Source organism: Protopterus annectens, chromosome 9.part0, assembly GCF_019279795.1.
Source record: "Protopterus annectens isolate FY-2018-M chromosome 9.part0, PAN1.0, whole genome shotgun sequence".
NCBI lineage: Eukaryota > Metazoa > Chordata > Ceratodontiformes > Protopteridae > Protopterus > Protopterus annectens.
This window is the reverse complement of record NC_056743.1, coordinates 1,282,867,305-1,282,893,498: the sequence shown is the minus strand read 5'-3', so window position 1 is coordinate 1,282,893,498 and position 26,194 is coordinate 1,282,867,305. Positions and strand designations below refer to the sequence as shown.

The 26,194-nt window shown below is 44.0% G+C and overlaps 1 protein-coding gene across 1 annotated transcript in view; it reads left to right on the top strand.

Moving 5' to 3' along the window:
• Positions 1 to 26,194, top strand: part of POLD2 (DNA polymerase delta 2, accessory subunit) — an 818,333-nt gene that overhangs the window by 614,879 nt on the left and 177,260 nt on the right. The window contains exon 6 of the mRNA XM_044084220.1: positions 25,257 to 25,455. Within this exon, the coding sequence (XP_043940155.1) occupies positions 25,257 to 25,455 (199 nt within the window). The remainder of the gene's footprint in view (positions 1 to 25,256; positions 25,456 to 26,194) is intronic.

Genomic DNA, 26,194 nt, shown 5'->3' with positions numbered 1-26,194 from the left:
CTCAGGAATTATAAGGCTCTTTACTCATCCAATCAGCAATACAGTCCCACCCATCTATTCAGGCATGTTCAAGGGACAGCTTCAGGTGTGCTCTCCGGTCCAGCTGGTGAATCTGGGCATCCTGAGGCAATGTTACAATTGCTTCATGTACACACACAACCCTCTCCTCCTCCCAACCAACACAAACATATGTGAGAGTTGCAGCTACACAGCCAAACTGGAGGCTAAGCTCTCTCAACCCACGACTGGATCAACCAGTCACACAGAGAAAGGCAACACTAGCACCACATTACTAGACTCACATAGACCAGCCATAGCTGCACCAGAAAACAACTGTCAGAAACCCGCAAAAACATACTCAGAGGCTCTAAATAAGAACCTACCTAAACAACAGAGACCTCCTAAGCGTACACCCAAGCAACCCCCACCCCACAACAGAAACCAGGTAACACATACGTCACAGCGTCAGTGTGCCAAGCAAAAACAGCCCCTAAGGCTAAATAACACACCTAACACACTAGTAATCTGTGATTCTATCATTAGGCACACAGACGTCCCACTCACTAGACTGAACAAGGAGAAGGTTACCGTAAGCTGCCTGTCGGGTGCCAGAATCCGCCACATAACACATGCACTCAGGTCACTCCACAACAAGTACTAATATGACTCTGTCATTGTACATGGCCTGAGACGTACCTCCCTGGACTACATGAAAAGAGACATGGAGGAGCTCTCTGACCATGTAGCCCAGGCTGGTATGACTGAGTAGCATCCTGCCCACACCCAAAATTATGCCAGCATACGAAGAAAAAATGATCAGTTTCAACAATTGGTTAAGCTACTGGTGTCATTCAAAGGGGATCCGGTACTTGTCAGCCTGGGACGATATGCTTGACAAGCCACGTTGCTTCGCCAGAGACTGCTTGCACCTGTCGCCCCTGGGTTTCAAATACTGGCCAAGACTCTTGCCGCCCCAATACTGCCTTTTTTAGGCAAAGCTCAAAAGACAAACCTGCCTCCATAAACAACAATAATAAACAAAAACTGAGGGTAATGCTGCTCAATGCCAGAAGTCTAAACCTCAAAATGCACGCACTCAAGGCTCTCCTTAGTATGGAAGAAATCGATGTATGTGCAGTGACAGAAACCTGGTTCAAGGCTCCAGAGAGCACCCCAGCACTACCAGGCTATAACTCCTACCATACCTTTAGGTCCCAAAACCAGGACCGGAACACAAAAGGAGGGGGTGTGTCCATATTCATCAAGAACACCCACCCCTCCAGGCTAGTAGCACAGCATGCGGAATCTGAGACCATCCAAGTGCAATTGACGGCGGGTAAATTGACTGTTCAATTTATAGCTTGCAACAGATCTCCCACTTTGTCTCAGGACCCTCATGCAGCATTCCTGAGAACATTAAAATGTATGAAGATTCTACCCAACACCATGCTACTGGGTGACTTCAACTATCCAAACATTGACTGGGAAAACTACTCAAGCTCAAACGCCCTAGCCCAATGCTTCCTTGAGTTTATAAACTCAAACGCCCCTGAACAGCTGGTCACCACTCCCACAAGAGGTGACAACATACTGGACCTGGTCATCACCAACATGGGGAACCTATGTTCCACACCTGAGGTAAACTCGTCATCAGATTCATAGGTTCATAGATTCATAGATTAGTACTAAGCTAATTGCTCTTGCGAGCCTTTTTAAGCCTAGACAATTATCCTTTGTAAGACTCAAACCCTGCACCTTGTGCTTGTAAGACAAACACCTTAACCATTAGGCCACCCTCCCAACCCTAAAAGTTTGGGACAGACAGTTTCAAACTCACATACCTCCTACTTAAAGGTAGATGTCCTACCACTAGACCAAAGAGATCACAAACTAATTACACTGGACATCCACATCCCGACCCCCCCCCCCCCCCCAGTCAAGGAAATCAAGGTAAAAAACTTCTCTAAAGCCAACTTCATACTCCTCAAGACCGAGGTGGAAAGTTTCAAAGCTCCCAATCAAATGGAAAATGATGACCCATCAGCAGAATCCTTTACAAGTGCATTCTATGAACACCTTCAAGAATGCATGGACCGAGCCATCCCAAGTAAAACCAAGACCAACTCCTCAAAAAAGAGGAAGCCAGTCTTGGACCTCGGCCATAAATAAACTTTACAACAGAAGGAAGAAACTCCTGCAAGATAGAACAAAATCCCAAAATAAGAAGGCATCTCTGATTAACATCAGTAAAAAACTGCGCTCCCTCATTAAATCATCCAAGGCCAACTTCGAAAGAAAAATAGCCAATGACTCTAAGGATAACCACAAGGCCTTATTTAACTATATCAAGAGTCTACGGGCAAACTCTCAGATATGCTCCGAGCTAGTGCATAATGGCCATAAATACACTGAACCAACTGACATTGCCAACATCCTGGCTGACAAGTTCAGTGCAAACTTCACCCCTCCACCAAAGGGGCTAGCACCCATCCCAGAAGAATGTGGCGCTCCAGATATCTCAGGCACACAAGTAAAGACAGCCCTTGCAAAGGCCAAAAACACAGCATCAGTGGGACCAGATGCTATCCCAGGTTGCGTCTTACATGAGCTTCAAAATGAACTAACCCCCCCCCATCTCAAATCACTATTCAAACTCAGCCTCTCTACAGGCTATGTACCCAAAGAATGGCGTACAGCAACAGTCGTACCACTCCACAAAGGTGGTGCCACAACTGACCCTGGGAACTGCCGCCCTATAAGCTTGACTAGCTTGATCTGCAAAGCCATGGAACGTATTATCATGGAGCTCATTAACAGGGACATTGGGAACCTCCAGACACTGGACCCCACCCAGTTCGGCTTTGTTAAAGGCAGATCTTGCCTCCTGAACTTGGTGGACTTCTTCGAAGCAGTCACCAAGGCCATAGATGAAGGGGAAGGTGGTCCACACAGCATATCTGGACCTCGCTAAGGCATTCAACACCATCCCACACTCAGGAATCATAGACAAACTCACCAGCTTAAATATCAACCCCCATGTCACGAGATGGGTTGCCAATTGGCTCTCAGACAGAACCCACACGGTAAGAGTGGCAGGTGCCATGTCTGACTCTAAACCAGTCACAAGTGGAGTCCCACAGGGCTCAGTCTTGGGACTCCTCCTGTTCGGTATATATTTCTCCGAAGTACAGGCAAAGGCGGAGGGACTGTGGCTAACCAAGTTCGCAGATTACTGTAAATTGGGTGCAATAATTGACTCTCCAGCTGACACAGACATCCTGCAAAAGGGTCTCACAGAGACAAACACCTGGTGTCAAAGTCACGGCCTCAAGCTAAATGCCAAAAAATGCATAGTAATCCCATTTGGGAAAAACAAAGTACTTACAAACTACCACATAGATGGGAGTCCACTAAGTACAGAAGAAGTAATTAGGGACCTGGGTACCCAAGTAGATAGCATGCTCTCCTTTGATAACCACATAGCCAAAACGGTCAGGAAATCCTTCTATGTGGGACACCTGATCACAAAGGGTTTCTCATCCAGATCTAAGGAGATGATTGTGCCCCTTTACTCCTCACTCATTAGGCCCATAATAGAGTACAATGCCCCATTTGGGATGTACCTCTCTAGACACCTGCAACAGCTAGAAAGATCACAGAAGTACCACACTAAGAGGATTAAGGGCCTTAAACAATTACCCTATGAAGCATGACTAAAAAAGCTCCAGCTCTTCTCAGTCGCTTACCGTCTGCTCAGTGGTGACCTATGCCTGATCTATAGGGCCATGTCAAACCTTGAACTAATGGACATGCTTCACCTCAAAAAAACTAGATCCCTCAGAACCACTCGTTCTAGCGACTTGAACCTATGTGCAACAATAAACAGGACATGCTGGAGGGATAGATTCCTGTCCCAGCAACTCCCCTCACTCTGGAATAGAATCCCAATCCATATTCGACAGAGCTGCTCTCTGACCCTCTTCAAGAGAAATTTTGAGTGGATGGGTAATCGTAAGTTCTACCCTGGGATCACTTCAGGAGCCCTGTTGACAGAGGCCCAGGTTACTAATCTAATGGGGAGGCGAAAGCCATCACTCTGTGGCTAGGCTTATAAATGCCCATGGGCAGATAGCCTAGTACTTATCTATGAACCTATGAAAATCAAACTACAGTGGAAGAAAAGAACAAATTCCCTTACCTTCCTGTCTACCAATCTCAGAAATACCACCCACTATACTGAACCTTAATCATGTAAATGAATGGAACACAGCCATTCACTTACACTGTAAAAATTCTACAAGCCATAGTTTGCCGCTGACTTGCGGCAGTTAAATTAAATTTGCCTAAATGCTACACAAATAAGTCGACAAAAGTGATCTCAAAGAAAACAGTGATAACCCATACAGATGCTATCCTATTGGTACCTGTGTGACATCTCTGCCAACTTACATTGTGCTGTCTTCTTAACAGGATTGGCGTAACTTAGCTCCTGGACTAGCTTTATGGCATTCAGTTGAAGACATTCCTGTAGTGAAAAAGTCCCACACCCCAAAATAAGAAAGATGACATCCTGCTTCATCTTTCTCATTCCTCATTTTCCATATCTGGTACTTGTCTACAACATAGATGAACTGGGTTCAAGGCTACAGTGTTCATGACCTTAGAGCTGGTAGCTTTGTATTTAAATTTTTAGCAAGTGTAAGTGATATGACTTGTGAGAACACATTGCAGCTGTTTTCTTTCTAGGAAGTGGTCATATACAATCCCAACATCAGTTCTTGAGAACTGAATGAACATGGAAGTCCTCTGAAAGTAAGCATGCTTCCATACTTAATAGACATACTATGCCAGTAGCTGGTTAAAAGCTGATAACTCAGAAAATGTACAGTAGGGTAATTTTTGTTTCCCCTGGAAATTTGGGGAAACAGTATAGAGCATCATGCATTAATGCACAGATTTGCTTTAATGTGTGTTGAAATGGGTAATTTAGCTGTAGCACTATAGATGAATGCTAATATAGTGGATCAGAAAAGACCATATGCATTCAATGATTGGTGTTGACAGTCATAAAAGGGTGTGTAAAGATGCCTTATTGCACAATAGATGCCATATCTATTCGTTGAAGACTGTGAAAGAGGGGCCCTACACACTGTAAAGCGGGTACCATCGGAAGTGGTTGTAACATAAGGTTATTTGCCAGATGAATGAGGCAAGGGAGTGATGTAGAAATCCTAGATTAGAAAGAACATTGGAAGATTATGTAAAAGATGAGTTAAAAAATATATATGTAAAAGATGAGTTAAAAAATATATATGTCAAGTTGAAGGGACCCAGACTACTCTATTACCAGAGACAAGTAAGCAATGCAATTGATGTGAACATTTTCAGAGAAAGGAGAAGTGCAAGATGGACCAGCAAGTTTTAATTAAGTGAAAACACTGTACAGAGAATATTTTTTCTAACAAGGGTCAAGGTTCTAGATTATATTTCTGTAGAGAATTTTTGTTGTATATTGAGAGAGAGAGTTGCAGCCTGTGTTTAGAATGTACATTCCCTTATGTTCTGTAATCTTTTGACTCACTTGTATTCAGCCATCAGGTGGAGCTACAGTTTTTCCAAGCAGCACATCTAGAGAAAGAAAACAGTTTAGGATTTGATTTTTATTTTTTTTTCCCTTCATCATCTAGTCTGCTCAACCTTTTACAGCATTCCAAGGTATATTCTTGGTATTACAGTAGACAGCTTTTATGTTCATTCAAATAGCTTGACTGAAGTCTTGAAAGCCGGTATTTGCTCCATTGTCTTAAAATTAAGGAAATATTGCTTTTCAAGGCAGTGTCCATTTATAACAGATGTTCAGCAGTTCTGATAATAACATGTTCTTCGTGTTTCACTGTTGCAGTCATTAAATTTGGGTAATTTGCTGGCAGATTGCCCTCAGTCGGCCTGATTAACAAAGTCTTGGGTCCTGCGTCAGTTGCTGTCCCTTCTTCCATGACGTCAGGTCGTCAGGGGTATAAAACATGCAGCCGACACCATTACATCAGTCTTTCTTGCCGCGCGGTGCCCGAAGCAGAAGCATTTCACAAGTGCCGGTCGGCCGACTCCTGAAATTTTCGTTTTCGAGTTTCAGAACCGAAGTCTTCAACTAAAAAGCCAAGTACCCTGTTGGGGAAACTTTTTCTTCCTCTTTACCGATGTCAGTAAAAGTTAATAATTGCATTACTTGTGGGAAGCAAATACCTCATAAAGATTTTCATTTGTACTGTATTCCTTGCCTAGGCCCTGACCACAACGTACCTTGCTGTCGGTTTTGTGCTAAATTTAATCAACGCACTATTAAACGTCAGTACATTTTTGCTTCTAAATATTTTGGCTCACGCTTTAATTATCCGGAAATGTCATCGGTTAGCAATCCGACTACCGGAATGCCTAAAAAATGCAAAGAAAAAGTGACAGGCCGTCTAGGTCCAAAACTGACTATGCTTCTCCTAAGCTAGTCGCCAGTTCGCCGGTACTCAGTGAGGCGCTTTCGCAGCCCCTGATACCCGCTACTTCTGATTCGCATTTAATTACTCTGATCAGGGGTAGCCAAACCCCCCCCCCTCTAAGAGGCGTAGGCAAGACATTGATTATGAATCTTCTGAACAGGATTCTATTTCTTCTGACTCTTCTAATGAACAGGATTTGTATATACCTACTTAGGAGGACTCTGATGCAGAAGATTCCATTCCTTCTGCTTCTCCCCCTGAGGATTTTTCTTTTGGTGAAACTTTACATACCTTAAGGGAACACACTTCCACTGGGAAAGTCAGGATTTCTCTGAATCTAAAAAGAGACTTAGGGATTTTCTTCTACCTCAGCATAGGCCTTTGGCAATACCTCCTGTTCTAGTCATTGTTGATGATGTTTTTTCCAGAATCTAGTATGGCTCCTGATTTCTCTGCCTCCGGCTCCTTGTAAGCCAGACAAATACTACAGGGTTCCTGACCCCCACAAATTCCTTTTCAAAAATCCTGTTGCAGATCCTGAAACAATTTCTCAGGGTCCCAAGGGCGTTAAGGCTTCTACTGCTAAAAATCATACCCCTTCTGATAGAGATTCCAGGGCGCTGGATAGATGGGGTAAGAAGGATTACACTTCTGCAACCTTGGCAATCAGGGCTTTAAACTGTCAATTTCATATCATGGGATTGCTTAAACAGAAAATTATGTTAATTTCTGACTGTGTGGAAAATAAAGATTTACAGGATCTATTGAATTCAGCTGAACAAGTTGGAAAACATACTTTGCAATGTGGTTTTGATTCTTTGGAGGCCTCTTGCAGGGCTGCTGTAACTGGGTCTGGGCTAAGAAGGCATGCCTGATCATGTTAAAGCAAAATTGTTGGATGCTCCTTTACAACAGGATCGTCTCTTTGGTAATAAGGCTGAAGAAGTTTTAAAAAAGATGGAAGATAAAGCTAAATCTATGCAAACTGTGAAAGATTTCTTACAAGTGCAACCTCCAAGAACTGGTTCCTTCGAGAGCCACTCAAGTCAAACCCAGACATTCCAAAGGCTCCAGGTTTCAGTCGCAAGGGACTTTTAGAGCAAAACAATGGGGTGCCTCCTCCTCCAAATCTGGAAACAAGGCACCTCCCTATGGTAAGCAGTCTCAATGACTTCCCTTTACTCTTACCAAGCACTTCTTTTAGCCGCCCCTTTGGGGGGGGGGACTGGCACTTCATGCAAGAAACTGGCAACTTATAACTCAAGACAAATGGGTTTTAAATATAGTATCCCAGGGATACAGAGTTAACTTCCACACGTTGCCAACCCCAAACGGATGGCCAGACCTGCCCCCATTTCAGTGGGCAGAGGCCCAGAAACAAGTACTGTCCCATATGAACATGGGGGCTATTCAACCAGTGCCAAAAGAGGAAAAGGGACAAAGTTTCTATTCAAGGCTTTTCCTGGTACCCAGAAAAGACAAATCATGTCATCCAATTCTGGACTTGTCTACTCTAAACCCATTTCTGGACATTCCAAAATTCAAGATGCTGACTCAACAGTTACTTCCTATGCTAGGCAAAGACGCCTGGTTGGTAACTCTAGACTTAAGAGGCTTACCTGCATATCCCAATCAGGGAATCTTGCAGAAGATACCTCCACTTCAAAGCAGGCTACTTACATTACCAGTTCTCTGCACTGCCCTTTGGCTTATCTACTGTGCCCAGGGTCTTCACAAAGTGCCTGGCTCCAGTAATTGCATTTTGCAGGCAAAGAAATATTCAGATATATCCGTACTTGGACGATTGTCTAATTCAGGCAGAAAACGGGGACATTCTTCTAAAACATCTGGCGTTTGTAAAAAGGGTTCTAACCTGTCTAGGTGTCTAGGGTACACTATAAACGAAAAGAAATCACAACTGGTACCCTCTCAAAAAATTACATTCCTGGGTGCAAGCTTGAATACAACTGCCCAGATGGCTTACCTTACGCCAGAAAAGCAAATTCATTTGGTAACAGGTGGTCACAAAAACCCTGCTATCTGCAAGGCAAATTCTGCAAGCCTTGGGGTTCATGGCCTCCTGCATTCTTCTAATTCCATATGCAAGACTGCATATGAGGAAACTTCAGTGGTACTTAAGAAGTGTATGGAGTCAGCATTGTCACAGCCAGGAAACGATGATTCCTATCATACCTTGCCTGCATCTAGAGTTCCTATGGTGGGCATAGGCCTGCCACCAAAACAAGGGACTGCCATTCACTCCACCCCCTGCCGCCCAAACCCTAACTACAGACGCATCAGGCTATGCTTGGGGGGCTCATCTGGCAGGGAAGTGCGTTCAGGGCAAATGGAGTCCCAATCAAATGCACCTTCATATCAATCAAAAAGAAATGCTAGCTGTACAGAATGCAGTGACAGCCTTCAAGGACTACCTTCATCCAGGACAATTAATGATAGACTGACAACACCACAGTTATGCGGTACATAAACAAGCAGGGGGGTACACACTCCTACCCCCTTTGCAGACTAGCCATGGCATTGTGGAACACGGCCTTGGCCTATCAAATACAACTACAAGCTCAATTCCTGCCAGGAAAGCTGAATCCTCTGGCAGACAAACTAAGCAGAAATCTCATGGATCCACACGAATGGAAACTGGAACCATGGATTTTCAATATGTTGACACGCAAATGGGGGAGTCCAGACCTAGATCTTTTTGCCTCACCCCTGAACTATTAGTTGGACAAATTCTGCACAAGAACTCATCACAAAAAAGCCTGGAAAGTGGATGCTGTATCCTTCAGCTGGAAAAACCTATCAGTCTATGCCTTTCCCCCTCCGCCTCTGCTCTCCAAAGTTCTACTAAAAGTCAAACAGGACAAACCAAAAATGATTTTGATTGCTCCAGACTGGCCTCGCCACCACTGGTACCCACTCCTGCGCAATGTGTCACACCTTCCACCGTGGCACCTGCCTCAGACACCTTATTTACTGTCTCAGCAGAACAACCAAATTCTGCACACTCTGCTCCAAAATTTGAATCTTGCAGCATAGCTAATCACCTAAATTCACCCTTAGCTTCCCTCAGCAAACCTGTGATGGATGTCATTTTGGAGGCAAGAAGGCCTAGTACTAGAAAATCTTATGCTGACAAATGGAAAAGATTCTGTGTCTGGAATCAATCACAAGGGATAAGCACAGCAGTGCCCAATATTCCTCAGATTTTACAATACTTAACTGAGATGCTTCACAAGGGCCTGTCCTTTTCTTCCATAAAAATCCATGCCTCAGCCATTTCAGCTCATTACAACACAGAACCTCCCCTCTTCTCACATCCTTTGCTAAAGCAGTATCTCAGAGGGGCCAAAAATTTAAGACCACCCAGGAGAGTTCCAATCCCTGCCTGGAACCTCAATTTTGTGTTGGAAAAACTCCCTCCCTCCTTTCGATCCAGCTGCTACTGCAGACTTTAAATTTCTCTCCTGGAAAACAGCTTTCCATTTAGCAGTCACTTCAGCTAGAAGGATTTCCGAATTACAGGCTCTTATGGCAGTGGAGCCTTTCATAATTTTTCATGCAGGCAGGGTGTCTCTTCCCTCTTGTCTAAGGTAGTATCCGGTGTGGCTCTTAATCAGACCATTCATTTGCCAACTTTCTTTCCCAATCCACGGAACGGGGGGGGGGGGGGATTCTGCATTCATTGGATGTGCACAGACAACTTAGATTTTACTTAAACAGGACAAAATTTCAACGACAATCTGAACAACTACTGGTGGCATTTGCTGCAGGGGCAGGGGGGAAGGCTATTTCAAAGCAGACCATTTCCAAATGGATAAGGCATTGTATTTGTTTCTGCTATATGCACCATGGTAAAACTATCCCCCAGGGGATCAGATCTCATTCTACCAGGGCTGCATCTACTTCTACAGCCTTTCTCAGAGGTGTTCCTACCAGAGACATTCTAGAAGCTGCTACCTGGAGCTTAGTTCATACGTTCACCAAACATTACCATTTACCTTTCTTCTCTAAATCCAGAGCTGGCTTTGCCACTGCTATCCTGCAGGGCCTTATAGCTGGTCCTAATGCTGTATAATTTTCTCCACCCTACCATAGCTTTGGGAATCTACCCAAATGAAATGACTGCAACAGTGAAGCATGAAGAACATAGTACAGTTGTGTACACTTACCATAAATGTAGATGTTCAAGTGTATTCACTGTTGCAGTCCTGGTTACCCTCCCTCCAGCCCCCTATTTTTCTCTGACTCTACCTAGACTTTCTTTCACTATGCTTATAAGCCCTTTTGGTGTATTTGCTTTTGGGATTGGAGGTATATTTTTTGTGTTTTTAATTTTATTTTCTCCCCATTTGGGGGATACCTGACATCTGGGCAAGAAAAACTGATGTAATGGCGTTGGCTGCATATTTTATACACCTGACAACCTGACGTCATGGAAGAGACAGTAACCTACGCAGGACCCAAGACTTTGTTAATCAGGCCAACTGAGGGCAACCTGCCAGCAGATTACCCAAATGTAATGACTGCAACAGTGAATACACTCGAACATCTACATTTATGGTAAGTGTACACAACTGTACTTTCTCAGCTTTTGTACAAAACTTCCAGACAAATCCAAAAATAATGAGGTGACAGACCCAAAATCAGGGATAATTGTATACATTACTTCATTTAAAAAGTTGCTAGAACAACAGGATGTAATGTCTCTTCTGTCTGCTCCTCAAATTGGTCTTCAGATCCAACCACAGATCTATCATCGGCCACTCAAGACTTTGGATAAGCCCGGGCTCTTCCCCTTACTCATAACCCCCTGCAAAGACCAACATTACCTCAGAATTTGTTTGCCACTTCATTGATACAGGCACAGGTCTTTGCTCAGGCTTAGGTTACATTATGAGAAGTTTTTCTTGATGCATTGTTTAGATAAGTAGTTTTTACTACTTTAATCTCGCTACTAAAGACATACCCTTCTCTCCCCTTTATCATTTATTTAGATAGTTTTCATTTTATTCTTTTCCTCACACTTTTGGTACCATCTTTTCTCTAAAAGAAGAAAACACTTTTTTATATGCATATTCCTAGATTAATAACTTCCCAGTCTTTATCATTACTGTGTTTTTTGTCTTTGCTGTTTTGGTTATTGTCACAAAGCTGATAAACTTTTGGATTTTAAAAAGTGTGTGGCGTGTGGCCTCAAGATCCCAAATTTAAATGGATGCTGTAAATGTGTGTACTGCCTCGGGACTTCTCAATTAGATGAGCGGTGTGCTTATCTGCACTGCCTTTGTCATCTTCGCTATCATCCAAACAAACCAAAAACAAGAACACACGAAGAAATCCCACGGAACTGAAAGGGCACCAACCACAAACAGAAGAAACAAAGTAAAACATCAACAAACCTATCCACAGATAGTCTGCAACCAGGAATAGCGTCCAAAATACCAAAGTAATTCAATATTAAAAAAAATATATATTTTATAACTTTAATAATGAATGAAATAAAAAACGAGCAATAAATCAAGGAGATATCAAGCACTTTTGTCACCGAATTTGGAGGCTTTATCAAGATTGAAATACAGTCCGATAAACATTCTGTTTAAATAGCCCATAACCCAGTGTTAGACCAGTCACAACCCTATAATCATGAATAATTCATGAAGTATTGTAATACATGATTACAGATCTGTACAATAAAAAAAAAATCTATATGAAACAATGGATATACGACCTATAAAAAACACACATAAAAGCACAAAAAGCATACATTCAAAACCTACTTTCATGTAAGATAAAGTCTAGAATCTATAATAGTGACATTAAAATATTAAATGAGACAATGTGAAGTCATTCAATCTCGCCGTTCATTCATCACTGATGGGTCCAGAGCCGATCCTCAGCTCCGACACTGCCGACTAACAAGCTCAAAGTTCTCCAGTAGCTCGAAACCCCACCCCTTATCCCATAATGCACTGCTGGAATTACCTCAGATCTAGTTTGCCGCGGCATGGATCTCTTGGTTTCCAGCTTGGCTCGAGACTTTATTGGGAGTTTTTCAACTTTCAGCAAGTTATATTTTTTCTGTTTGTATATATCCTTGTTCTGTTCTTAGTAGCAGATATGCTAGATGTTTTTTTTTCTGTGTTTATAGTTTTTTTCTGTGTTTATACCCCTTTCCTCAGTATTATCTACCTTGCCTTCAGCCTTTTGTGATTATTGTTTTGGATATCTTTTTACTGTTTGTAGTTATTTAGTTGTTAGTGCCCCTTTTGGGCTGTGTGTGTGAGTGAGTTACTTAATTTAAAACAGCTCATAGTTAAACAGTGTGCTTGAGTTTTGTAATGTCTGAAGATAAGGACAAGCATCCAAAGTCTGGGTTTAAAAAATGCTCAGACTGCGGACAGAAAATGTCAGTCACAGATGCCCATGTGCAGTGTGTTTACTGCTTGGGTGAAGTACATCTGCAAGAGTCTTGCAGCATATGTCATTCCTTTTCCACAAGAGTGTTAGCTGAAAGGAAGAGGAAATTGATTGATAAGGGGTATCATTAAACACCCCTTTTCTGAGGCATTGTCTGACCAGGATGGAGCCAGTAAATCATCTAAATCTTCTAAGTCTTGCACTGATTCTAGATCCAAAAAAGGAAAGAGGTTACTGTGTGTGGTGACTTCGGCTCCACTGCCCTTGGAGCCGACAGTCTACTCTTTTTGGAACCAGGACATGGCTTTGGAACCGGTTGCCAAAAAACCTACTTCCATATTGCTTCAGTTGGCTCCATCTGTCCACTCTTCCAGGTCCTCTGTCAGCCTGTCTGATTTGGATATGGACCGGCTGGTTCAGAAACTCTTAAAGGCACCAGGCCTAGTTAGATTGCTGTCGGCTCAGACACAACTGTCGGAGCCGAAGACCACTACCTTTGAATTATCTGCTCCTCCTCCGAGCCGTATCTGACCTTCGGAGCAGGTGGAGGCCAACCTGATGATTGCGGATCCCTTGGAGCCAACACCTGCTCCAGTGTCGTCTGCTCCATCTGCTCGGACGTTCTCGGCACCTACCGGGGACTCTAGGAGCTAACACTCTCCGGTCGGGTCTGGGGAGGATAGCCGCACTGGCTTGGTGCCGACTCTTCCTCTCGGGGTCTCGGCTCGGGTGTGCTCGGCTCCTACCTCGGGCTCGGAGCCCACGGCTCCGGTGCGGGAGGAGATCGCGGCTCCATTGACTCCTCATCGTTGCAGAGGTGCATTCGATGCCATGAGGCGAGTGTCGTCTCCCAAGACTTCCTCATCTCAAGGTCTGGCCTCTTCTTCCCTTAAAGTGCCTGTGTCTGTTTCCTCTGGTCCTCCCAAGCGTAGAGACCCAGAGCCTCAGGTAGCCCCACAGGGAGCTCCCTGCTCTTCTGAGACCTCTCCAGAAGTTCCCACTGAAGAGGTTCCCAGGAAGAGATTATGCAAGAGGAGGCATTTGGACTCCCCTCAGGAGTCTTTCACATCGGACACCGACCTAGATGAATCAGAAGGGTCCCCCAGATCCCCCTCTGAGGGCATCTCCTTTGCGAAGATTATTGAAATCCTTAGGCAGAGGGGTGATTGGCAGTCCAAGAGCCCCATTGAGGACGAGTCTGTTCTCCTGAAGGTGTTTGGGTCTCAACCTTCCACCTCTTGGGTATCTCCGCCCTACGATGAGCTTATGGGTCTGGTCTCTCGTAGGGTGTGGGAGTCTCCAGAATCTATGGAACCTGTTCCTAGGAGGCCTAAGGGACCTAATAAGTTTATTTCAGCCCCTGTGGATAAGTTCTTTTTGACCAAGGGAGTCCCTGTTGATGCCATGGTGGTGGTGGCAGCCACCAAAAAGGAAATGTCTGAGACTTCCTCATCTATCCATCCTCCTAACAGAGAATCTAGGATCATGGATAGATATGGGAAACGCATGTTCAGTTCAGTGACTTTCTCACTCAGATCGCTGAACTACTTGACACATTTTACCAGACTGCAGAGAGATCTCCTTAAGGAGTTGGGAGATACTCTTCAGGGTGCTGTAGCTTCGAGTGTATCTGATAAGATTGCCACTCAGCTCTCTACCTTCAATTCGATAGTCAACTCATCCATGCATCTCGTATCATATGCAGCTGATGGTTCGAGTAGAGCCGCAGGTACAGGAATCGCTTTCTGTAGGCATGCCTGGATGCGAGACTGTTCCTTCGTGGAACCCTTCAAGTCTTCTTTTACTTGTACCCCATTTGACGGCTCATCTTTGTTTGGGCCAAAGGTGAAGGAGACTGACCAGGTGTGAGCAAGAAGGAAAGACTCTGCCATCGGAGTCCATTTTTCCACACCCACTCGACCCTTTCCCAAAAGTCAGAGGGGAGGAAAGATGTGGTTCAGGAAAGCCCAAGGAGCATTTCAAGACACACGTGGAGAGCCCCCCTCCAGAGGCAGAGGAGGGCGTTTCAATGGAAGACGCCACCCTCACGGCAGAGGGGGGTCCGCAACACCAGGGTGACAGATCACTTCTCTGGTCAATCCTACCAGCGCTCCTGAAGGGAGGCCCGGATGGCCTACTCTGGAAGCAGTTGGGGGTCACTTATCTTTGTACCCCAAAGCCTGGCTAAATATAACAAATGACAGTTTGGTACAAAGTATCATTTCCAGAGAGTATTTCATACCATTCTCCACCCAGCCTCTTCCCGTCAGTTCTACAATCTATATTAAATATAAATATATAAAAAAATAATAAATATATAAAATCTAAGAACCTGAACCCATAAAAACCCTCAATACTTATTGATATAAAAACCACAGTTATTGGATATAAAAAATATATAGATAATACTCAATACAGTAAGAATAATAACTAACAAAATAAATACACTAAATTTAACATCCATTATCTATCTATATCTAATGCTTTTAGTTTTAAAAAAACAGTAATTGAAAAAGATTCATATAGATCATATAGAATTCGGAGACTAAAGCGCTTGATCTCCTTGATTTATTGCTTATTTGTTTTTTATTTCATTCATTATTAAAGTTATAAAATATATTATTTTTTGAATATTGAATTATTTTGGTATTTTGGACGCTATTCCTGGTCGCCGACAAACAGAAGAAAGTTGACCACAACGTTAACAAATCAAGAAGGTTTAATAAATAAAAATCCAAAGTCCACAATAAGATAAGCACTTTCGTTCCCAATCAAATCTCCAAGGAACTTCATCAGACGCTTCCATAAAAATGTTATTTGCTTAAATACAGCTGTTGAAATACGCAGCTAGTACGTTAAAACATAGCAATCAGCTGTAGCCAATCAGATCTCGTAGAACAACACACCCCCTAAAAAACAAACAGCAACATCTTTACAGACTTAACACCATGTTACCTCAATGTAAACTGTATAACTTGTATTAAAATCATTGGAAACATTTAGCAACATGTAAAATAAAGATGGTTATTACACAACTATCTGTTCAGAGATTTTAACTTGAGAATGTACTGGTAGAAACGGTTTCATTTAAGCACGACCAGCACATAGCAATCAGTTGTAGCCAATCAGATTTCATGAAATGACACACACACACACCCTAAAAAACGAACAGTAACATCTTTGCAGACTTGACACAGTATTACCTCAATGTAAACTATATAACTTGCATTAGAAACATTTATCAACATGTTAAATAAAGACAGTTGCTACACAACTATCTATTCAAAGATTTTAACTTGAGAATGCTACTGATGGAAACCGTTTCATTTAAGCCTGGCCAGCACTTCGCATTTAGACGTAATGGAGTGGAATACTTCACGACATCCTTTATTAATGCCCCATTTGACAGCTCAACACTGTTTGGGCCTAAAGTGAAGGAAACTGTAACCAGAAGTGAACAAGATGGAAAGGCCCTTTTTGCCATTGGAATATGGTTTTCTATCCCCCAGAGGTCTTTTTCTAGGAAACATGGTCCTGAAAATCCCAAAGGTTCTCCCCTGACACTTCTGGAGATACTTACCCCAGGTAGAAGGGGGAGTTGTAATAATGGACATTGCCCCAAGGCAGAGGTGGCCACAAAGCCAAGGCTTTCAGAGGTCCTTTCACTAGAGACCTTATAAGCACTCCCAGCTGCCATTGCCTGGAGGCAGTCTGGGGATGCCTATCCCTGCACCCTCAAAACCTGTTTTTCCGTCACAGAACACAAGTGGTTGCAGAGGATATTAACCAGAGGCTATTATATTCCCTTTTTATTTCATCTCCCAAATTCCATGTAGTTACCAAAAGTTCGCCCTCTCAAATGCCAGCAGCACTCAAAGAAATAAAAAAGCTGCTAAAGAAGCAAGTCATCCAAGAGGTCCCACCTGTCCATCTAGGCTCCAGAACTTACTCAAGATTCTTTAGTGCCAAAAAGAATGGGGACCTTATACCAGTTTTGGACCTCACTCACCTCATCAGTATGTCAAGCAGTCAAAGTTCTGAGTGGTCACAGTTCAGTCCATTCTCCAGCTAGTTAATGTGAATGATTGGATGTTTCTTACACCTACAGGATGCATACTACCTCAATATGGACAGGAAGTCCAGAATGTTTCTTCAATTCCTGCTGTGAAGCAGTCAGTTTCAGTTTAGAGCTGTATTTTGGCCATCTCCCCAGCCCCCATGAGTGCTCAGCAAGTACATGGCAGTGGTCACAGTGTACCACAGACTGCAAGGGTTCTGGGTGTTCCCATACTTGTATGACTGGTTTATTTCCACGCCTACCAGGATTCTACTCATCTAAGCAGGAGACTCCTTGCTCCAGCTTTACTCCGTGTTTGGCATCACAGTAAACCCAGAAAAATCCAAATTCTGTCCCTTACAAGTGATAGGATTCCATAGGCGCAGTCCTGAACACACAATCTCAGATAGCAAAACTTCCTTAGAACAGGTTATCCACCCTTCACAACCATGCTGAAATCGTTACCTCCTCCCAGAAACCAGCGGCAAAAATGTTTTTTTTTTTTTGTTTTGTTTGCTGGGTTCAGTGGCTGCATCCATCACTTTGGATGTTCTTTGTGTTTCACTGTTGCAGTCATCACGTTTGGGTTAACCCTGCCAGGGTAGCCCTCGGCCGGCCTGAATACCAGAGGCTTAGTATTTCTGTTGTCTGCTGTCGCTTCAGGACTAACATCAGGTCATCAGTAGTATAAAGTAAGGCAGCAGATGCCATTACATCACTCTTTCTTGCCGTGGAGCCGGAAGCAGAAGCAGTTTGCACTAGTGCCAGTCGGCTGCTACCTGAGTTTCGTCTACCGAATTAAGTCTTCTGAAGCTAAATACCCCACTGGGGATCCTTTTTTCTTGCACTAACTGATGGCAGAAAAAGTTAATTGCCTCGCCTGTGGAAAGCAAATGCCACACAGAGACTTCCATTCTTACTGCGTCACTTGTTTAGGCCCAGACCACGATGTCCCTCGTTGTCGCTTCTGTGATTTGTTCAATGCCAGAACTATCCATCATCGAGCCCTTACTGTAGCTAGATATTTTGGCTTACAGTCCTCCAATTCCGATATGGCTTCAGTAAGCCATCCGACAGCAGTTCTTCCAAAAAAACATAAAGATAAAGACAGAGACAGACTGCACAGGTCCAAACTTTCCGATGACGCTTCCGTTAAGGTAGTCAGTTCTCTAGTCCTCAGTGAGGTGCTTTTGCAGCCCCTAATGCCTGCTTCTGTGGATTCGCAGGCCACTACCAAGACCCTTTCGGAGTCTGGTATGCCACAAAACTCATCTTCGACTAAGGATCCTGCGGTCATCTCTACCTTGGATGAGTCCGGAGCCGCTGAGCAGGCACTGGCTTCTGAGGAAGTCCTTCACACTACCAATTCTTGAAACTGACGTCTTTCGCAACTACCGTTCTTTCGAAAACAACGTAGTTTCTTAGGCCCAAGGTATGAACCACACCCAAGAAACCAATGACCCAAACTCAGGCACCTGCTTCCTTGCCTCAGTCTCAAATGCTTCAAATGGCGGAAGACCTTATCATGCTGATCAGGGAAAGCTAAGCTACCCCCTCAAAGTAAGAGAGATCTGTCCCCTGTAGTTTTGTCTGAACAAGAGTCAGATGACTTTGCATCTGAATATGAAGACATGCAACCTCTCTCTACTTATGAGGATTCTGATTCAGAGTGTTCCTCCCTTCAGCCTCTCCCCATAGGATTTTTCCTTTGGGGAAACCCTGCATACCTTAAGGGAGCATTTCCAGTGGGAGAGTCAAGACTACCCTCAGTCTAAAAAGAGACTCAGACTTCCACAGCACAGACCTTTGGCCATCCCCCCAGTCCTGGATGTTGTGGAGGATGTTTTCTTGGAATCCAGCTAGACTCCTGACACCCTCCCTTCTGCACCCTGAAAACCAGGGCAGGCACTAATAGAGTTCCTGACTCGCACAAATGTCTTTTTTAAAATCCTACTGCTGACCCTGAGGTAATTTCTCAAGGGCCTAAAGGGATTAAAGCAACCTCTGCTAAGAATCCCACCTCCTCAGATAGGGATTCCCGAGCACTAGACAGATGGGGTAAAAAAGTATACACCTCTGCTACTCTTGTTAGTAAATTGTCAGTTCTATATGCTAAAATTTCAACAACATACCCTGGAACTCCTCAAACAAAAAATGTCTTCTTTTCCTGCTTGGGCAGAATCTAAAGAATTACAAGAGTTAATGCATTCTGCAAGCCAGGTAACTAAACACACCTTGCACTGTGGTTTTGACGCCCTAGAAGCTTCTTGCAGGGCAGCAGTCACTGGATCTGTCATTAGAAGGCATGCATGGCTTAAGGAACAGCTCCTGCCAGACCATGTCAAATCTAAATTGTTGGATGCCCCCTTGCACAAAGACAACTTATTTGGCACTAAGGTAGAAGAGGTCTTAAAGATGGAAGAAAAAGCAAAATCTATGCAAACAGTTAAGGATTTCTTACATGTCCAGCAGGCATTGTCCAACCAAACACTGGTCCTTTTCTGCTCCCACTAAGCCAGTCCCACTCTAGGACCGGGCAACCAGACCCCTCCAGACAGCAGCCACAGGGAATGCAGAGATCTAAGCAGTGGACTAACCTCCCCTTCAAATCCAGGAAGTCCTAAGCCACCCCTTACGGTAAGAACTCACAATGACTCACCTCCTCCACCCCCTCCCTCTGCCCACCTTCACTTGCCCCAGGAGGAGCACCTGGGCCACCATTACCAACGACCACTGGGTTCTGAACATAGTGTCTCAGGGATACAAATTTTCCTTCCACACCCTTCCAACCCCAAAAGGGTTCCCAGATCTACCTCCAAACCAGTGAGCAGAGGCTCAAAAGCAAATCCTTTTCCTGCTTTCTATGAGGGCAGTAGAGCACGTTCCTGCAGAACAGATAGGTCAAGGTTTCTACTCCAGAGTTTTCTGGTACCCAGAAAATAGGGCACCTGGTGCCCCATCCTTGATCTGTCCATTCTAAATACCTTGGCCTGGTGATCCCAAAATTCGAAATGCTCACCCTCCAGCATCTGCTACCCATGCTGTCCAAGGACGCTTGGCTAGCTACCCTAGATCTAAAAGAGGCCTACTTCCACATTCCTATCAGAGAATCATGCAGGAAATATCTTCGTTTCAGGGCAGGATCTCAACACTTTCAGTTTTCTGTGCTTCCCTTTGGCTTATCTACAGCCCCCAGAGTTTTCACAAAATGTCTGGCTGTGGCCATTGCCTTTTGCAGGCAAAGGAATATCCAGATTAACCATACTTTAGACCACTGCCTTATTCAAGCAGACAGCCAGGAAAAGCTGCTCAAGCACCTGGACTTTGCAAAGACCCTACTAACCTCCCTAGGGTACACAATCAGTGAAAATAAATCCAAACAGGTGCCCACCCAAAGGATCATCTTCCTGGGAGCAAGCCTGGACACAGCATCCCAGATGACATTCCTTACACCAGAAAAACACATTTTCCTGACAGCCTACTTCTCTCAACTAGCCACCAGGCCCCAGCTAACTGCAAGGAAGATCCTGCAAGCTCTGGGGTTCATGGCATCTTGTGTACTACTCATTCCATATGCCAGACTGCATATGAGGAAACTTCAGTGGTACCTAAAAAGCGTTTAGTGTCAACACTCTCAAGACCTGGAAACTCTTATACCTATAATTCCTTGCCTCAGAAAAGATTTTCTTTGGTGGGCAACAGCATTCTCCCACAGCAAGGGAATGTCTTTCTCACCACCCCCCAGGCCCACACCACAGATACATCAGACTGTGCTTGGGGGTGCACACCTGGACGGCAAGTACATACAGGGCCAATGGAGCCCGCAGAAAATTTCTCCGCACATCAACCAAAATGAGATGACGGCTGTCCAGCAAGCCTTGATAGCTTGCAAACCTCTTCTCTCCACAGGGGCTCTCCTGATCAAAACAGACAACACAACTGTGAGGTGGTATATCAACAAGCAAGGAGGGACTCACTCCTACCCTCTATGCAGGCTGGCCATGACCCTTTGGCACACAGCCTCTGCAATGCAACTGCACCTGTTAGCACAATTCCTACCAGGCTGTCTCAACTCTCTGGCAGACTACCTGACTCGCCAGCACTGGTACCCCTTGCAGTGCAGCCTGTCCCCACTGCCATCGTGGCATCTTCTTTAGATTCCAAACTTCCTGACCCAGAGGGAAGGGGAATTCATGCATCCCTAATTGCAGACACTCAATTTGGCAGCTTGGCTTATTCCCTAACCCAGCATCAATCTGCCAACCTCAGTAAGCAGGTTCTAGATTTTATCCGTGAGGCCAGACGCCCTAGCACTAAAAAGTCTTATGCTGACAAATGGAAAAGGTTCTGCACCTGAATCCAGGATAAGGAAGCCAATACGGCACAGCCCTCCCTCCCTCTCATCCTGGATTATTTAGCTGACCTACTACACAGTGGCATCTCTTTCTTCTCTATAAAAATTCATGCCTTTGCTATTTCTGCTGATTTCCCCACTGCATAGCCCTTTTTCTCACACCCTTTGATCAAACAGTTTCTAAGAGGGGCTAGCCACCTGAGGCCACCCAGAAGGGCACCAGCCCCAGCTTGGGACCTTAACTTTGTATTGGAAAAGCTCACCCTGCCCCCTTTTGAACCAGCTCCTTCTGCAGAGCTAAAATTTCTCTCCTGGAAGACAGCATTCCTTCTGGCCATCACATCAGCCAGAAGAGCCTCCCAGCTGCAAGCACTCATGGCTGTAGAACCCTTCATCATCTTCCATGCTGACAGGGTATCCGTCAGAACTAACCCATCCTTCATGCACAAGGTGGTGTTCAGTGTGGCTCTCCACCAATAAATTCATTTGCCCACCTTTTTTTTCCTAATCCCATTCATTTGCCCACCTTTCTTTTCCTAATCCCGGAACAAGGGGGGAAAGGATTCTGCACTCTACAAACAACATGGAAAGGCCCCCCCCCCCAAGGGGGTTAGGACTCACTCCACCAGAGCAGCCTCTACCTTTGCAGCTTTCCTCAGAGGAGTCCCCACCAGGGATATCCTGGAGGCTGCCACCTGGACATCTGTTCACACTTACCAAACATTACCACCTATCTCTCTCCTCCAAATCCAGGGCATGGTTTGCCTCTGCAGTCTTGCAGGGCATCCTAGCCAGTCCCTAGTTTCTTTGATTGCTTCCACTCATTTCCTCAGCTTTGGGAATCAACCTAAATGTGATGACTGCAACAGTGAAACATGAAGAACATAGTACAGTTGTGCACAATTAATGTAGATGTTAGTGTATTCACTGTTGCAGTCCTGCTTTCCCTCCCTCCCCTTTCTTCTCTTTCCTTACAAGGGACATAATGGTATTTACTTTCTACTGGTAGGGTTCTTCCACCAGAACCTGGCGTCCTACTTGGGGGCTAGTGACAGGTTAGGGCAAGAAAAACTGATGTAATGGCGTCATCTGCCTTACTTTATACTGCTGACCAACCTGAAGTCAGTCCTGAAGAGACAGCAACCGACGGAGAAGTACTAAGCCTCTGGTATTCGGGACAGCCGAGGGCTACATTGGCAGGGATAACCCAAATGTGATGATTGGAACAGTGAATACACTCAAACATCTACATTTATGGTAAGTGTACACAACTGTACTGTCCCTCTTGTGAGATACCACTTGAGAGTATTTCAATGGACCCTAGCAGTGCAGTGGTCCATCAGGCATCAACTAATGCCTTTTCAAGTATGTCTAATATACATTTGCATGAAATACATTCGGTGGTGGCTCTAATCTCCTATTGTATACAAGGTCACCAGTTTGTATTTCTCCCACCCAAAGCCACAGTATTCACTGATGCTTCCCAGTTGGGGGGGTGGGGGGGGGCACTGTAAAGGAAAAGCAGTCCAAAGCATGTGATCCCCCTCCAGGGCCAATCTCCACATCAACATTCTAGAGATGAGGCCATTTCTCCTAGTGTTACAGGCATTATAAGAACTCCCTCCCTCAAGGACAGATAACTCCAGATCAACAACATGTCTGTAGTCTGGTACATCAACAAACAGGGAGACCATGTTCTTACCCATTATGCCATGAAGCCATCAGGGTTTGGCAGTGAGCAATATCTTCCATTGTTTTCTTTTAGCAATGCACATTCCAGGGAAATCCAATGTTCTAGCTGACAGTTTGAACAGATCTATCCTCCTGCATCATGAGTGGTCCGTCAGTCAAAAGGTAGTTTAAGCAGATCTATCCTCCTGCATCATGAGTGGTCCGTCAGTCAAAAGGTGGCAGAGAAGATCATCTGCCACTGAACAACCTTGCTGCAGTCTATTTGCCTCTTCCCACACCACTGCATGCAGCACATTCTTTGATCTGAACCCCCCTCCCCCCGGGGAGTCACAGATGGATGCTCTGATCCACATTTGACCCCCCCCCCCCGAACTCCTTTACACTTTTCCTCCGACTCCTTTCATACTGAAATTTCTTCAGAATGCATTAGAGAGGAAAGTCATAGTGATGCTCATTGCCCCTTTTTGGCTTCAGCAAGCAAGATTCCCCTGCCTGTGGCCTCATCTGAAACTCCCTCCATGAGTGCTGGATTACAGTCTGGATCTCATTTCTCACCCATTTGGCTTGCCTCTCCTGGACATTCAAGCCCTGAAATTAATTGCTTGGTTTCTCTACTTCCAATGATGGCATTCCAGGCTCTCCTCCCATATAGTTCACATTCTTACTGTAACTCAACAACCTTTTACTAGAAGATTTGCAAATAGAAATGGTACTCTATTTGGGCTTCTCAAAGGAATTTAGACTTTTTCGGCACCCCTTCTAGCTAGCTCTTTTTCAAAATGGTTCCAGCTACTCCACTATCAAATCCATTTGGCAGCTGTCTCAAACTTTCACATTGAAGAGAATTAGTCCCCAGTTGCCTCTCTCAGGTTACCTAAAGCTTTTCTGAGGGTTAAGTTTCTTCTCAGACCTCCTGTTAGAGATCCTACTATTCTTTGGGGCATTTCCATTTTACTTTAAGACGACCTCCATTCGAACCTAATGCCAAGGTGGACTTAGCCACTAAAAATAACATTTTCCATATTAAAAACTATTACTTCTGCCTGGAGGGTATCAGAGCTCCCAAGCTTCTTTCTTGTAAACCGCCATACATTATTTTTTGTTAAGGACATGGTTTCCTTATGAACAAATCCTTCATTGTTACCAAAGGTAGCTACAGAGATGAATTTAAATCAGAACATCAATCATCAATTTTCTTCCCAAACTTTTCCAATAAAGAATACTTTCTACAAAATGTTGTATGTTTACAGACGACTGCATTTGTACATCCACCATACGAAAGCCTTCAAAAAGTCTAATCAACTTTTTGTGTCCTTGGCAAATAAGCTGGATCAGAGTTTCTAACGCCATTTTATCAAGATGGTCGTGTTCTTATATTACACATGTATACAAATAAAAAGGTTTGGCCTTACCTAAACCGTCAAAGTTCACCATACTAAATCTATGGCAGCTTCAGCTGTTTTCTTCTCCAGAGCGGCTATTGATTATATTTGTGCATCTACCACGTGGTCCAGTGTTCATACCTTCATGTCCCATTATAAATTGGATTTACTCTCTAAAGGCATGGAAACCTTTTCTTCAGTTGTCCTCTGGAATATCCATCCATGAAACCACCCACTGGTTATATTAGGTGGGGACTCTATCCCATCCATTGAACAGATGGAAGAGAGAATATCTGATATGAAAGTTATGCATTTATTAACCATAGATCTGTGTTGCCTACTTCCATCCTTCCTCAACTCCCCTCCCATCTGTCTCCCTGCCTAATTATGGAATTCATTATTCCTTTATCTTGGTGTGACTGGACTAACTTATTCCAAAAGCCTTTCAGTTGCACTTTTTAGCTCCAGATCAGCTTATGAGCTCACTTATTACCTCTGGGTTATCGTTTGTATGATTATTTTTATTATTATTATGGAGTTGTCTGTATTCTTTGGGCAGACTTGATCTGGGCTTTGCAACGGGTTGTGGATAAAGGGGAAGGGCCAGAAATTGTGATCCAAAGTCTTGACTGGCTGAAAACAAATCCAAAGTTGGATCCAAAGAATGAAACTTTTAATGACTGTAATCCTCAGTAATTTGCCAGAAAGTTAAAAATGTTATTAGAGGCAGAGTGGAAAATATGTGACAAAATCCAGGGACATTTCAGAAATAAGATTTTGATTTTTTTTTGTAGGCTTTAGTAAGCACAGACTGTAATCTGTTTCTGTTTCTCCACTATGCATAGGTTTCTGCTGTTGGTTTCTGGCCTTGGATTAGGAGGTGGAAATGCCGATTGCCTTCTAGGAATGCAGCTGCTAATTGACATGGTAACAGGCCAGCTGGGAGATGAAGGGGAGCAGAGTAGTGCTGCGCAAATCTCCCATGTAATATTGGCAGGGAACTTGTTAAGTCCAGCCACACAAAGCAGAGACTCGCTAAACAAGGTAAAGTAATAAATGCATCTTACACCACTGATCTGATATTTTCAAAATAGTGTAATACAGAAATTAAAATGCAAAGTTGTCTTGACTATATGGTACAAAGGTCAAGCCCCCATCTGCTATGCAGGTGAATAGTATCCCAAGTAGTGGATGGTTGACTTCAGGCTGGAGGACTTAAAACACCTGGAGGCCAACTCCTGTACCTTGGTAGAAAGGTTGTGGCTCTTGTACCACCTGATAGTTCATGGTAAAGATGTGGGGAGTTTTGCGAGGCAGTTAGCAGTTGTGGAAGTGGTACCAGCAGGGTATTGCCCTTGCATGCATTATGCCAGGAGAAGTGAGTTAGACATAATAGTAGGTGTATACCCAGCAGTTTGAGTGCTCAAGGTATATGTTATACCCAGTGCTCACTTTTGAGGGAAGCAGCGTTTGTGATGCTTCTGGACCCCTGGGTATTGGGGGTTACTTGACCAAAAATAAATGCCAGCTTGCTCTTGCCTAAACATATATCTATTTATTTACATCTACTTTAACTGAGATTGTACTTCCTAACTAGCAAACATTTTATGGCAGATCCACTTATCTGTGATCTCCAGCAGTTTGGATGCTGTCATCAACAAATGTTAAATAACTTGCTCAGTCACATTGTTTTTCCATGTGCGTAGAGTTTGTGCCAACACAGTCTATGAAATCTGCTTTCAAGATCAAACTAACACTCTTCCGATGTTCCTGCTATGTACAC